Source organism: Physeter macrocephalus, chromosome 11, assembly GCF_002837175.3.
Source record: "Physeter macrocephalus isolate SW-GA chromosome 11, ASM283717v5, whole genome shotgun sequence".
NCBI classification, from domain to species: domain Eukaryota; kingdom Metazoa; phylum Chordata; class Mammalia; order Artiodactyla; family Physeteridae; genus Physeter; species Physeter macrocephalus.
The window spans coordinates 50,857,030-50,872,011 of NC_041224.1; the positions used below are offsets into that span (position 1 = coordinate 50,857,030).

Here is a 14,982-nt window from a genome sequence, read left to right on the forward strand (position 1 = left end):
AACCCGCGTCCCCTGCATCGGCAGGCGGACTCTCAACCACTGCGCCACCAGGGAAGCCCAAAATGGGAATTCTTTTTTCAAGTGGGGAGAGTTGTAATGGTGCGAAGAGCGCCCATCTCATTGGGGTGTTATTGTGAGAGACCTGCTGGGTGTACTGCCTGCCACATAGTATGTGCTGAAAAAATACCTGTTCTCCTTCGTCTTATGCAACTTCAGAGTTTGCAGGGTTATAGGGATCTTCCCTAGTCTTTAACATAGTGCTGAGGAGGGACCTGGCAGAGATGGGAAGTGGTAAGCAGACCACCAGACCCTTCGTCCGTGCTCCAGTCCAGGCCCCAAAGGACTGTAGAGTCCATCCGCTGGTTCCTTTGGTTTATTTGAACCAAGTAAAGTCTGAGGATAATTTGTGCTTTTTTTTTTTTTTAAAGTATGAAATGTTTTATGAGGTGGTCTGCTCTGTTTTGATGGAGAGAGGGTCTTTCAGCATCTTTCCCATTTTCTCAAAATAAATGATGTATGGAACAATTGTAATGCCTGACTTTCCAGGACTCTGCCACTTGATTTCAGATATTTTGTTGTGTTGCTAGATTCTTCTCCTTCTCTGTTTTCCTAATGGTGGTAATTACTGGATGTTCCAATGCTGTATTAACCCAAAAAGAAAAAGCCTCTCATATCTGTAAGTGGTGCAAAAAAATTCTCTCTCAGCCCCTGGAAAGTACAGTAACTGTCCTTATACAGGGTAAAACTTGCAAGTGGGAACTTGAAAAATGGTCCTATCTTCCTTCTACAGTGGGGTGGTCGATTGGTCGTTAATAAACTAGGATACACACAAAGTAGGAAGAGCGCATCTTGTTCTGGGCAATATTCCCTTCAAGCGGTGACCTTTGGGTGCTGCTCTTGCTGCTCTGCTTGAGGATTCACTTGCTCTTTCTTCTCTTTGTGTTAGGTATCAGCGGCTGGAGGAGGCATCAGCCAGCCTCCGGGAGCGGATCCGACACCTAGATGACATGGTGCATTGCCAGCAGAAGAAAGTCAAGCAGATGGTTGAGGAGGTAAGCCCCTGTGAAAGGTCTTGGGCCCGGGATTGCTTCCTGTGGTGGGGACACTTCAGCCCTAGAGCCAGATACGACTCTCAGCTCCGTCTTCGGTGGCTCACGGTGAACTAGCTCAGGCCACTGCCATCTTGGCCCAGAGGAGAAGGTCCTCATATGTCCCCTGTGGACTGGTGATGATCCCTCTAAAAGAGGGCCATCCCCAGAGGAAAGGGTTACAGTTAAGAAGGCCGGAAGGTGCAGTTCGTAAGCTCACTCACCTACACAGGACAGCAGTACCCCTGATGGGTGCCTGCAGCTCAGGGACCAAAGGGTGTGACAAGAACAGCTCACTTCAGCTCAGGTCTCTGCACCCCGGGACCTGCCTGCTCCTGCCCTTGTCCTTTCTCCACGTCTGGTGTGTCTCTGTCGTTCCCTTTCCCTTTCTGTCCCTTTTCCTTAGTTTTTTCTCTTTTCTACTATCCTTTTTCGACTTAACTGTCTATGTAACATGAAAGCAAGTTTTAGGCTTACTGTATGCTGGGCATAGTTTACTATCCTGTTTTTCTAAATGAAAAAACAGGTAAGTTGAACTTTTATATTTCTCTAAGAGGAAACAAGTTTCTTTTAACTTGTGTCACTGTACTTGTCTCTCTCATGGTGATGCTCCATAGGAGAAAGTCCATGCTGTGTACAGCTAATCACATATTAGTGTATTTTTCTTGCTCGATTAAAAAATCAGATGGAAGTAAGAACCGTTAGTACTAACAAGGTGATAAGTATTCCCTAGGGACTAATTCTCTAACTTGCAAAGAAAAGGTTTCAATTTAATTAAACATTTGGTTGGCAGTGGAAAAACTGGAAAAAAAATTATATTAAGCACAACTCTGAACATTTATCTGTTAATGTATTATTAAAATTAAAAACATGGAAAAGGGACAAATGAGCACATTGAGATGTTCAGGATCAGGTTGGAAAGGAGTTGAGAACTATAGTAATCCAGGGAATGGTTGAAGGACTTGGGCAAGAGATGGGCAAAGGGGAGACGTGAGAGGTGAATTCACATCTTAGAAAACAGTCATGGAGAAGAGGGTCTATATCTTTGTTTGTGTTGCAATGCAAAGCCAGGCTGGAGCCACTGGGTGGCAAATTTCAGCTTTCTGTTCAACATAAAGGAAACATTTCTAGTATTGGCCGTCCTGGGAAGTATCTTTAGCCTTTAATCACGGGTGCATTTTATGAGGAGAGAAGTCGGGATAGAAGCTCCTTATATAAAGAATTCTCTATTGTGTACTAGGCTGTGCCTGTTGTTAGGATCTCAGCCTTTTCATTGCTTTGCATAATGAGTGAAAGCAGCAAAGACATATTAAATTGGTTCAAGTCATTTGGACCAAATTTTGAAAAATCCGGACAGCTGAATTAGTCATGTGTGGCATCTTGAACTCTGACTTGAGAAGTGTCTTTCTATCTGTGAACTCCAGCCACCCAGATACTGAGACAAATTTGACCCGGAAATAGAGGCAACCTTTACGTGTCACCAATGTTAGGGACAGTTTTCCTTCCCTCACCTGAAGTCTGAAAGCTTGTCCCTGTGATGGCTTCACACTCACCAGGGGTAGGAATCTAGTCCCCATCCATTGTTGCTGTCATCTGAATCACAGTGTCTGTGAATGACGTTAGTTTATTAAAACGATGGGCTGCTTTTTTTAGCTCAAAACATCCAGGTATGGGCTTCCCTGGTGGCGCAGTGGTTGAGAATCCGCCTGTCGATGCAGGGTACACGGCTTCGTGCCCCGGTCCGGGAGGATCCCACATGCCGCGGAGCGGCTGGGCCCGTGAGCCATGGCCGCTGAGCCTGCGCGTCCGGAGCCTGTGCTCCGCAACGGGGGAGGCCACAGCAGTGAGAGGCCCGTGTATGGCAAATTAAAAAAAAAAAAAAATAGCATTCATGAGGAAACTCACTCATCCGTCCATTTACCAGTTACCCACCGGCATTTTCTCTGTGCTGGGGCTGGGTACCCAGTGGGGAGCCGGGCAGATGTGGTCCTGCCCTCATGGATCTTACCATCTGGTGTTAGCTGAGTTCCAGTCATTCTTGCCCTTGGGCTTCATTCTTCTGTTGACAAGCCGTGTTGGAACTAGGTCCTTTGGAATCCGGCTGAGTTCTTTAGCTTGCCATTAAAGGAACCAGGAGATCAGGGAGGAGCACAAGGCTGGGAGAAACCTGCAGCCAGAGCAGTGAACACCTGACACATCTTTAAACATCTTCAGTCAACAGGACGTTGACAACTCTTTACCTGCTCTCATCAAGGCCCAGTGCCCCGCCAACCAAAGCAGCTTTCTGCCCAGGGGAAAATTACCTGGAGGAAAGCAGTTTTAAAAATTTAAATTCTCTCCATCCCAAGAATCTTCCCTTTTAAATGGATCGGCCATTTGTTAGCACACAATTTATTTTAAAAGTCTTGTGTGGTGTGCTGAAAGGTACAATGCAAAAGTACATTTTTGCAAAATACCCCGTGTTTAGAGGATTCGGAGTGATCTCCATCACTGATAATTAGCCACATGGGGGAAGGGGAAAGGAGCTGTGGCACCGAGCCCACAACGCTAACCTGCTCAATTGAACTGTTTCCAGATCATGTCCCACGAGCTCTTCTCCAGATTTAGTCTCTGGCTCTTTGGAAGATGACAAAATGGTAGCTTGCTCTGGGTTGGAAGCAGTTCCTTTTATCGTTCGTGGTTCGAAGAACACTTGTACTCTCTCTGCTGGGAAGAGGTGGCACGTGTGTGTGATGAGCTGATGAACAAAACACGAAGGACATGACATTGAAAAGAAAATGTGGCCACGTAGGGCTCTTATTTGTGGAAACACCCACATTCTATAACTTCAACTTCTACAGCCTGACACTGCAGAGTCAAGAGAACTCAAAGATCCATAGAGTATTTCTAGAAACGTGGGTTCCTAGACATCAAAGAGGGAACTGTGATGAAAAATATTACTAAAAAATAATTTAGAAAGTGCCAGGTGGAGGCTGGTCTTGGAAGATGAAGCCTTATTTATGGAAAAGCTGCCAAGGACACCTGCCAAGGAGATGGGAAGCAGGCTCGAAGAACTCCAGTGCCCCAGGAGGACGTGCTCCCACCTGATCACACCCCAGAAAGTACAGAATAAGCCAGGTGTCTCTGTAGTTTGATTATATTTGTATGTAGGAGGTGGCCCTGAGGATGTCCTTTCTGAATGAAGATCAACAGCACTAATCAACTTAGCACTCTTCTTGTTTAAGAAACATTTGGTTTGCTTCTATCACCATGCATAGACAGTTCAACTCACTTCATGAAAAGGAGAAGTATATCTGATGAAAAGAAAAATAGGGACTTCCCTGCTGGTGCAGTGGTTAAGAATTCGCCTGCCAATGCAGGGGACACAGGTTTGATCCCTGATCTTGGAAGATCCCACATGCTGCGGAGCAACTAAGCCCGTGCGCCACAACTACTGAGCCTGCGCTCTAGAGCCTGCGCACCACAACTACTGAGCCCGTGTGCAACAACTACTGAGCCTGCGTGCAGTAAAATAAATAAATTAATTAATTTAAAAAAATGTATTTGGCTGAAATACATTGAAGTGAAATATACTTCATGCATGCTTTATTTTCATAGAGGGCTTCGTGAGACAGCCACAGGCCCTGGTATCTCATCAAAACTAAACGGTGTTGCTGAGAACTGTAGTAGCAGCAGTGGTAGTAATAGTCAGTGGGTGGTATTAGCCTAATAATAATGAAGTGAGTTCATTAAGGGGGTGGGTGTCACTTAGACGTTGGGTAGTTTTCCGCTCCGTCCTCTTCTCCGTGGCAAAGTGGGCAGATAAATGCTTTCTTGTCAATAGTTGTCTTTGGTCTACCCAGCCGAAGCAAGTAGGCAGTGATGGGAAAGGAAGCAGATGACTAACTGCCCACATGCGTATGAACCGTTGATGCAGTTTACCTCCATCGTGTTCTGTCTGAAAGCAGACCCCCAGATACTCTTGCTGGGTTTCCAGACTTCCCCTAGGGAGCTTTGAGTCAGATCTGAGAATCGCTAATCTAGATGTCACTCTAGTGTAGGGCCCTACACTGTTTCTAGGGATACGTTTACTGCCCTCATGTTTTTCAGTCTGTGGTAGAAAAGTTACTGGCATTTGTTCTAGTGGAGTAGACTCACTACCCAGCTTCAAAAATTGAAGTAATATCAGACAAGGGGATGTAATGACTTCTAGAGGAAGCAGGGCACCCACTTGGGCCTCTCTTCCAGGATTGTGTGCTCTCCCCCCTACCCTTGGAGTTCCTTCTCTCTTTTGGGGCACAGATAGTACCCTGAGGCCAGGTAGGCCTTAGGTTCTGGGGCAGAGAGTGAGTGAGGTGCCGAGGCTGTCTGCAGTGTCAATAGTTGTCTTTGGTCTTTAATTTAGATGCTTCTACCCAGCCGAAGCAAGTAGGCAGTGATGGGAAAGGAAGCAGATGACTAACTGCCCACATGCGTATGAACCGTTGATGCAGTTTACCTCCATCGTGTTCTGTCTGAAAGCAGACCCCCAGATACTCTTGCTGGGTTTCCAGACTTCCCCTAGGGAGCTTTGAGTCAGATCTGAGAATCGCTAATCTAGATGTCACTCTAGTGTAGGGCCCTACACTGTTTCTAGGGATACGTTTACTGCCCTCATGTTTTTCAGTCTGTGGTAGAAAAGTTACTGGCATTTGTTCTAGTGGAGTAGACTCACTACCCAGCTTCAAAAATTGAAGTAATATCAGACAAGGGGATGTAATGACTTCTAGAGGAAGCAGGGCACCCACTTGGGCCTCTCTTCCAGGATTGTGTGCTCTCCCCCCTACCCTTGGAGTTCCTTCTCTCTTTTGGGGCACAGATAGTACCCTGAGGCCAGGTAGGCCTTAGGTTCTGGGGCAGAGAGTGAGTGAGGTGCCGAGGCTGTCTGCAGGACCGTGAGAGTGCCTCCCCCGCCCAAATGCTGTGCCCTAGACGACCCCTGCACCTCCCACTAGGCCTGATGCTGGGTCCTGGGCTAATTGGGGATCTCCTTAGATCCGGGTCCCCTGCCTGAGAGGACCTCCCTCCACCTGCTCCTCCTTGCCTTTGCCGTGTCCCTAAATTCACCCCTTCCTGCCACGACTGTGATATGGTATGAACTTGACTTACTGCTTTAAACACGAGTTAGGTGCTCAAACCCTGCCCCACACTCACCCCACACTGCCACCCCATCCCCGACCCCTAACTGGATCCTAAGCCTTGGGCTCTTAGTAAGGCTGTGATTTTGTCTCAGGGCCACTCACACCCCCACCCAAAGGAGATGCTACTCAAAAGCTGAGGCCAAATTTATTTATAGTAATCGAAAATGTTACAGTTTCCAATTCTGGTGTTTAACACTGTATTAGCCACTTTTTAATTTTAAAATCTCAGCTGCTTTATCTAAAGCATGAAGTTTTTAGAAGGTAACCAGAAAGCTCACATGGGTGTAAACCTTCTTTTTTGTATGCATTATACAAGTATTGCAGGTTCATTGTGTGACATGTACTGATTAATGTATTCACGATTCAAACTGTCCTTTCAAGGGAGAAGGTCTTTTCTTTGCAAATGTCATTGAGCCCACTTTCTGTTTGTTGAAATCGTTTCTAATTGGCTCGGAAATGTTTCTCAGACCTGGGTGCTCACATTCTGCCCATAGTAGTTGGTGTGCCTGTGCTCCTCATCCAAGTAACTCCCAGCTCGTGGATGTTTCTCATGTTGCAAGGTGTGCATCGTGTGTTGTAGGTGTGCCTCTACACCTCCCATCCCACGTTAACCCTCTGTGGGAGGTATTATTAGCACCATTTTTTAGTACTGGAAACTGAGACTTTAGAGTCTTAAAAAATAAGTAGCTAGTGGTCTCTCCACAAGTGATGATGGTGCTAGGTCCACACCCAGATTTTTGACTCTAAAGCCAGCCTTGTTCTTTGCTTCTTATTTTTTTATAATTGGAAAAAAATTTAAATATAGAAACTAATAGAGAATGATAAAAAATAAAACCCATGTATTCTCTTCTGGAATTGACAGATGTTAACATTTTGGCATATTTCATATTTTTTCTAAATAAAACATTAGAAGTTCTCATTTTACTCCTCCCAGTTTGGATCTTTTTCCTTCTTACCCTCCACCCCATCCTGCCCTAACACCTCCTTCAGAGGCAATTTGGCCTCTATCCAGACCATATTTCTATGCTTTTACTACACATATGTATTTATTGTTGGTATATAGCTTGGTTTCTGTGTTTAAAAAAGTATGTAAAATTTTATTTATAATATATAAATAAATTTTATTGTATTTATTTTGCAACTTACCCTTTTCCCCAATTTTGTTTTTGGAGTTGTTACATATAGATCAGAGTTATTCATTTTGATGACCGTCTAATATTCCATTAGATGAATATATTGTAATGTACCCTACTGATAGACATTTAGCTTGCTTCCAATTTCTTATTCTTTTGCAAACAATGCCACACATGTGTCTGTGCTTATCTAGGGAATGTACTCAGAGGAGGAATCGCCAGGGCCTGGGGTTGGCACAGTTTCTCCTCTGCTAGGTATTTCCCTATTGCTCTCCAAAGTGTACGTAGACTTCCACCCGTCATGTATGAGGGAAGATTTCTCCACATCCTCATCACCTCTTGGCGCTGTTGGACTATAATTTTAGCCAGTTGTGAAATAGTGTCTCTTTGTCTTAGTTTTAACCTGCATCAGCCTGGCGACTGCTCATTGCAACTGGAGAGATTGAGCATAAACGTCTCACCAGTCAGGCTCCCATTCTTATGAACTGGTTGGTCGTATCTTTTGTTCATTTTTCTGTTTGGTTGTTTTTCTTTTTTTCCCTGCTGATTTTTAGGAACTCTGTATTCTGCCAATATTAGTCGTTTGTCAAAAAATATTTGAATGCCGTTATCTTCTCCTCGTCAGTCATTTTCATTTGTTTGTTTATGATGTTTTGTATAATATACATGTTTTAAATTTTGGTAGAAAGTTATCAATCTTTCTGTGCTGTGTTGTGTGTCTTGCTTGTTTGTCATAAGTTTTAGAGTTTTGTTTTGCATCTTTAGGTCTGTAATTATACCCCTCCCCCACATTCTTACCCACCGTTCTCTTCCTCTGTTTTTCTCCATAGCACTTATCATCTTGTAATATATCCTACACTTACCTGTTTTGTTTATGTGTTGTCTGTTTCCCTCCACTAGAATGTAAGCTCCCTGAGGGCAGTGGCTTTTGTCTGTTTTGTTCATGGCTATATCCCTAACACTTGGAATAGTCACGGGCACACAGTAGGTGCTCAATAAATATTTGTTGAACAAATAAAGAATAATCCATATGGAATTTATTTCTTGTGTATATAGTATGAATAGAGCTGTCACCCTTTTTTTCCTCCTCATGGAAAGCTGGTTTGTCTAACCATTTATTGGATAGTCCATCCTTCCCCCACTGATTTTTTTCATTCAGCCTTTATCAAGCTGGAGTTGTTTCCCTTGTGCCACTGTCTTTATATATTTCTGTTCCCCTGCCTCTGTGCTGAAGTCTGCAGAAAAGCCAGTCCTCGCACACACAAGTGCGAGTGGGGGTGATGAAGAGCTACGTTCCACTTACGGAGAGCTTTTCTCTGATGGGTCAATCAGTAAACATTTAAGAAGCAACTTTTATGAACCAAATGTAAAAATGGACCTGAGTCCTCAAAGCCCTCAAAGGACTTTCTGGTTGACATTAAAACTCGTTATAACTCAAGGCAGAATATAAGGGTTAAGCAGGACAATTAGCTGTGTGCTGTGAACACACAAGCTGGAGAATATAGTGGTTAAGTTTGTAGGCTTCAAGTAAATTCAATCTGACTTTGTATCCTGAAGCTGCTCCTGACTGGGCTTTGTATCTTGAGCAACTTATTGATCTTCTCCAACATTTAGTTTCCTTATCAAAAAAATGGGAATGATGATAATAGTACCTGCTTCAGGGGTTGTTGATTGACTGAAAGAATGTACACTAAGGGTGTAGCTGAGTGCCTGTAAATGTTCACTAATTCTAGTGTGCGTGGAGTCTTTAGGGAGGAGGTGAAATTTGACTGGGTCTTGCAGCATGGGTTAGATTTTTCTAGGCAGGGATTGAGTAGGTGGAAGAGGACATGCCAGACAAGATACAGAATAAATAAAAAAACAAAAGCATGGAAGCCAGAAAGTATAGGGTGAGTTCAGGGAGCATTATTCTAGTTTGACTGGATTGTAGGAGGGAGTAATGATGAAGAGACTGGAAATGTAGGTTGGGCCTAATTGCTGTGGATTACCAGCAACAAGCCAAGAAAATGTCCTTTATTACTAAGCTCCTAATTCCTCAATGGCTCCCCATTGCCTGATCAGATCTGAACCTCAGAGGGATGTCTCTGGCAGGCCGTGCTTGGCGAACAGGAGAGGAGAGGGGCAGGGAGGGCAGCTAGGGGGCTCCCAGGAGAGTCCTGGTCAGTACAGGTGAGGGTCCATGTTCCATGGCACCTGAACTTCAGGAACATTGTGTGTGTATGTGTGTGTGTGTGTGTGTGTGTGTGTGTATAATTAAAGCCTCCTTTATTTTTTTGTTTTGTCTTAAAATTGACAAGACTAGTATAAGCATTCAAAAAAAATTTTTTTTTATTGGCGTATAGTTGATTTACAAAGTTGTGTTAGTTTCAGGTGTACAGCAAAATTAATCAGTTATACATATACATATATCCACTCTTTTTTAGATTCTTTTCCCATATAGGTCATTACAGAGTATCGAGTAGAGTTCCCTGTGCTATACAGTAGGTCCTTATTAGTTATCTGCTTTATATATAGTAGTGTGTATATGTCAATAGGAACATTTATTTAAACTACCATTTTTTTTTTAGCATCAGCTTTGTGCCAGGTGTGGAGCTGGGTGCTTCCATATACATGACTACCTCAGAAATACTGCGGGTTGGATTCCAGACCACCGCAATAAAGCAAATATTGCAGTAAAGTGAATCACGTGAACTTTTTGGTTTCCCAGTGCATATAAAAGTTATACTGTCGTCTATTAAGTGTGCAATAGCATTATGTATAAAAAGACAATGTGACACCTAGTTAAAAATACTGCTGAAAAATGATCACTAATCATCATGTGAACCTTCAGTGAGTTGTAATCTTTTTGCTGGGGGAGGATTTAAAATATTGCAGGAATTACCAGAGTGTGACACAGAGATACAAAGCGAGCAAATGGTGTTGGAAAAGTGGTGCCGACAGACCTGCTCAATGCAATGTTGCCACAGACCTTCAATTTGTGAAAAATGCGACGTGTAAAGCACCATAAAGCGAAGTGCAGTAAGATGAGTTATGCCTGTACCTCCTCTAGTTGTTTAGCCTGAAACAGTTCTCTCCCTGGATATTCCTGTTCAGTGTATGGTCTTCTGTCCCTGATACTGTACCCATCCAGGGAAGCGCAGGGATAGAGAAGCTTAGAGGACCCTCTTTCCCACTTCTCCATCCCACCTTCCAATAAGGTCACAGAGGAGGAAAGAATAGCCTGAAGACTTAGGGCTCCAGCAAATCCTTTGTTAAAGAAGGTATCACCTGCCAGTATTCTTCCCAGCCTTGCTTAATTTCTAGGCAGCATTGCCGCGATAGGTTGTCGTCATGGGGAAGATAGAGGCCAACCTCTGGACATCAGACTGGTGTGAACGGAAGAGCCCAGGCCTTGTCATCCAACAGAAGTGGGTTTAGATCTCAGCCCTGCCAGAATCGAGCTCTAGGGTGACCACCTGTCCTGGTTTGCCTGCGAATGAGAAGGTTCCTGACTCATGAGACTAGAACCTAGAAAGTTCCAGGCAAGCTGGAACGAGCTGGTTACCTCTTTAGCCCTGTGGTCTGAACCTTTCCCTCACCCCATCAGCAGATGGCAGGTGCATCCTATCTCTGGGTAGGTGGGGAGACCTAACATCATTCTGCCTGCTTCCTTATTGTGCTAATGTGTGTGTTTCTTTCTCCATTTACTGCCTCACTGGGATGTTGATTCCCTGAAAGTGGAGACCAGGTCTTCCTGGCTCACTGCTGTGCTCCCGGAATCTAGCAGTGGGCCCGATGCAGAGGGGATCACAGGTGGTTGTTAAGGAATGAACAGACAATGAAACTCTAGGAACCCCAGTTCCCTCGTCTATGGGGATAACGACTCTTAGGGATGTCTCTGAGAATAATGAGCTAAGCCAGCAAAAGCCCTGGTACTCGGCAGACCCCTTTTTCTTCCTTCCCAGTGAATGCATGTAGATTGGAACGCCAGTTTATCCATCCTTCCCTGATGTTTACGTAGCCCAGTCATGTTCAGGCACCCAGGGTGCTATTTCTTCTTAAACAGAAGTTGGGTTATCTTTAATATAAAATAGAAATCAAACCACATTAGATTATTTTACCTCAGAAGCCAGTTTCATCTGATCCTTTTGAATAGTATAGTTCTATTATTATATATTACTTCAAACTTAATAGAAAAAAATTGATTAAAATGTGTGCCCTGTTCATATCTGGCCTGGCTGAATGCCACAAGACACATTAATTGAAAATGAATTTCTACAAACCCAATCAAGCATCATGAAGATGAAAAATGTACCTTTTCCCCTCCGTTCCTTCATTGATTTTTCATTTTCCCCACTCAGAGCTTCATTTAGCAATTTTTCAGTTTCGTTTTGTTGTGGCCTTAATTCATTCCCTTCACTCCCCCCAAAATGAGATAATGTACCATTTTCCTTGTCCTTTTTAAACTGTTCTTTCATGCTGCATTAGTGCAGGGCATATCCTGATCTTGTCATATATCCTTGTGCTTTATTATTTTTTAGGAAAAGAGGGTAACCTTATTTTTAAAATTCTTACCATGGTGGTTTTTATCAAAGGGAATGCACTTTAAAAATACATAACTATGAAATTAGTGTTACAACACTTCTAAAATGAATTAAGAGAAACGGCAGCAAAAGTAAACCTTTTCAGAGGAAGAGTATTAGATATCAATTATTCTCATTTTTCAGGGTGAGGTATTTGGGGATCAAACACGAGTCCTGTTTTGTTGAGGGAAATGGAGAAAGCTATTTGCCAGATCACAAGAGGCTGAATTGAAAACAAGGCTGGGTCAGGACAAGAGGGAGCAAAGGGAGGTGACTAAAACCCCAGGTGAGTTCTAGAAGGTTCTTGCCTGTCTTGTGCCAACCGTGCCCCAGTCTGTTCGCCGAGTCCCTGGATCTCTAGGGGTTTTGATAACAATAATGGGGATCTTCAAGCTATCTTCCTGTCAAATTTTCAAATAATTGAACAGCATACTTTTCCCATGAAAAGTTGAGAAGGGCTCACATTCAGGTATCCTATTGCTTTACCCTGACCTAGAATTCAGAACCCTGGTTATCTCATTTTGATTTGAAGCTCTGATTGGCAATTAGCTATCTTTGGTACATTTTCAATGGGAAAATGAATTATTTCTTTATCAATGCAGTTTAAAGTAGAAAGTGTTTTTAAACGAGGGCCCATAAGTAGGAGTAACAAAGTGGGGTGTTGGTGATAGAGGTTTGGAAACCTTATTAATGTGTCGAGTTTCATGATAGGCACGTATACACACACCCTGATTTTGAATAAAAGTACCTGTGGACTTTAATTGGTTATTCTTAAAATTAGAATGAAAACAAAATAAAACAGATTTCAAAGAAAATGAACAATAATATCATAAACTTAGTTTGGATTTAAAAAATTGAATTCCCTTTTCCTTACAAGATTTTAAACAATTTAATTCAATATGATTATCATTTTTAACATACCTCTAATATCACGTCCTGTTTCATTGCGTCTCCATTTTACATAAGGCATTTTCAGATACATGTATATCATCATTTGCCAGCTGGTAAGAGAAAACACCCCAAAGCACAATTCTTAAAAAAAAAACCATATCAAGTGCTATCTAGTATTGATACTTATTTGCTGCGGCATTTCTTATATTCATTCATTTCTCTCCACATCCCCAACCTCAGTATTGAGTTATGTTTCATGAGTCTTGCACAATTGGGTACTATTCACATCCTTCTAATTATAGGGCTGTATCACATTCTGACATCTAACATGAAATGACCCTACATGTCTGTCACCAATGGAAAAAAATTCCAGGAAGCTGAAAAGCCTTGCAACCTCCTGGGTTGCTGTGAATCCATAACAGGACCTTACTAAATTTTTGTACAATTTCATTTTGGTCTGGTTGACATACAAGGTCTTTTTGAAAGAAACTGGGAGGGATCCTTTCACTATAGGAATCTGTTTCCAAACAAGTTTATAAAAATGTGTGGATTGATAGGGGTGATTTCACCTCCTAAGAGGACTGCTTTTTCATATAAGATAATTGATGCACTAAACATCTGTTCCATGTGGGTTTGCTGTCTGGTGCAAGGGAAAGATGTAAACAAAGAGTGGTAGTGGCAATGATGGGTTCTACCAGGGGTTTGCTCGAAGGGCTGAAATGGAACAGAGGAGAGAGACACAAAGCCAGCCCGGAGGACTTGGGAAGAGCTGGCCTGGGAGGCGACTGTTGAGTACTTCCTGACAGCAGATTTCCTGGTGGAAAAAGGGATGGAGGGTGGGAGGGCATGCCTGGTGAAGGCACCAGCCTGTGCAGAGGCCTGGCAGCAGGACCATCGTATGTCCACAGCACGCTGAGAGTATGGAGTGGCTTCTAAGTAGGGTTCATTGTGGGACAGAGCAGGCATGAAATGAAACTGGGGAGATAAATTGGGACCACAGCAGAAGTGCCTCATGTCCACACTAGGGAGTTGGAACTTTAGAAGCTTGGGAGGGTTGTTTTGTTTTGGTGTGTACTTTTTTCATTTATTGAAGTCTAGTTGATTTACAATGTTGTGTTAGGTTCAGGTGTACAGCAAAGTGACTTGGTTATATATAATCGATTCTTTTCCATTATAGGTTATTACAAGATATTGAGTATAGTTCCCTGTGCTATACAGTAGGTCCTTGTTGGTTATCTATTTTATGTATAGTAGTGTATGTATGTGAATCCCAAACTCCTAATTTATCCCCCACTCCAGAAGCTTGGGAGGGTTTTTAAGTAAGAGGGTGATATATGCAGCATCTCTGGGGTAGAGCCTAGAAGTAGATGACTCCGTCCAGGTGACTCCAGTGTGTGGGTCGGGTTAAGAGGGATCGCTTAGCTCGAACCATCGATGCAGGTAACTCAATTGTGGCTGATGTGAAGAAAAGTCGGTTCCAGTTTTAAGAAACCAGATGACCCCCCCCGACCGCCCACCTTAAATATCAATCTGGCCTGTAGTCTTAGAAACCTAGCATCCTGCATTATCAGTTAGGCTGTAAGACATATACACAGTTTGAATTACAAAAAAAAAAATCATGCTAATGAAGACAAAATTAGACATCAGTTCAATGAGTTAACATCAGTTAAAAGGTTCTAGATTTTACCAAGATGGGTTTCTTCCCTTTGTTCTATAAGGGGGTTTACTGTTTGATATTTAAATTTAACCGTTACAACAAGATTACATTCTTGGGTAACTAAAATAGAAGCACTCATTTTCCAGACCTCATCTAATTTCTCCTTGACTTGAGCCTGGTAACTTGGGTCATTTACCACCACCTGGTGACAGCTAGATTTAAATGCAGATTCTTGAAGTGTACATAAACCTCTTGAAGGTCAAATTTACAAACTTACATAGAGCATGGACTTGAGGATATGGAGAGGGGGAAGGGTAAGCTGGGACAAAGTGAGAGAGTGGCATGGACATATATACACTACCAAATGTCAAATAGATAGCTAGTGGGAAGCAGCCGCATAGCACGGGGAGATCAGCAAGGTGGTTTGTGACCACCTACAGGGGTGGGATGGGGAGGGTGGGAGGGAGACGCAAGAGGGAAGAGATATGGGAA

General features: G+C 43.1%; 1 protein-coding gene and 1 long non-coding RNA gene across 7 annotated transcripts in view; one reads left to right on the top strand and one right to left on the bottom strand.

Moving 5' to 3' along the window:
- The window catches only part of MYZAP (myocardial zonula adherens protein), a 97,163-nt gene that overhangs the window by 45,733 nt on the left and 36,448 nt on the right, over positions 1–14,982 (top strand). For 2 of the 3 annotated variants that reach the window (XM_007111262.3, XM_028494844.2), the window contains exon 10: positions 947–1,052. In XM_007111262.3, the coding sequence (XP_007111324.1) occupies positions 947–1,052 (106 nt within the window). Of the gene's footprint in view, positions 1–946; positions 1,053–3,663; positions 3,753–14,982 lie in introns of those variants that run through there. The other variant, XM_007111263.4, reaches the window with a different exon arrangement.
- LOC102975956 (uncharacterized) overlaps positions 1–14,982 on the bottom strand; it is a 77,259-nt gene that overhangs the window by 2,833 nt on the left and 59,444 nt on the right. For 2 of the 4 annotated variants that reach the window (XR_002892501.3, XR_002892500.1), the window contains exons 2-4: positions 12,864–12,943; positions 3,641–3,825; positions 3,097–3,255 (exon numbers count right to left, since the gene is read on the bottom strand). This is a non-coding gene — a long non-coding RNA (uncharacterized lncRNA). Of the gene's footprint in view, positions 1–1,063; positions 1,238–3,096; positions 3,256–3,640; positions 3,826–9,702; positions 11,438–12,863; positions 12,944–14,982 lie in introns of those variants that run through there. The other 2 variants (XR_002892502.1, XR_002892503.3) reach the window with 2 other exon arrangements.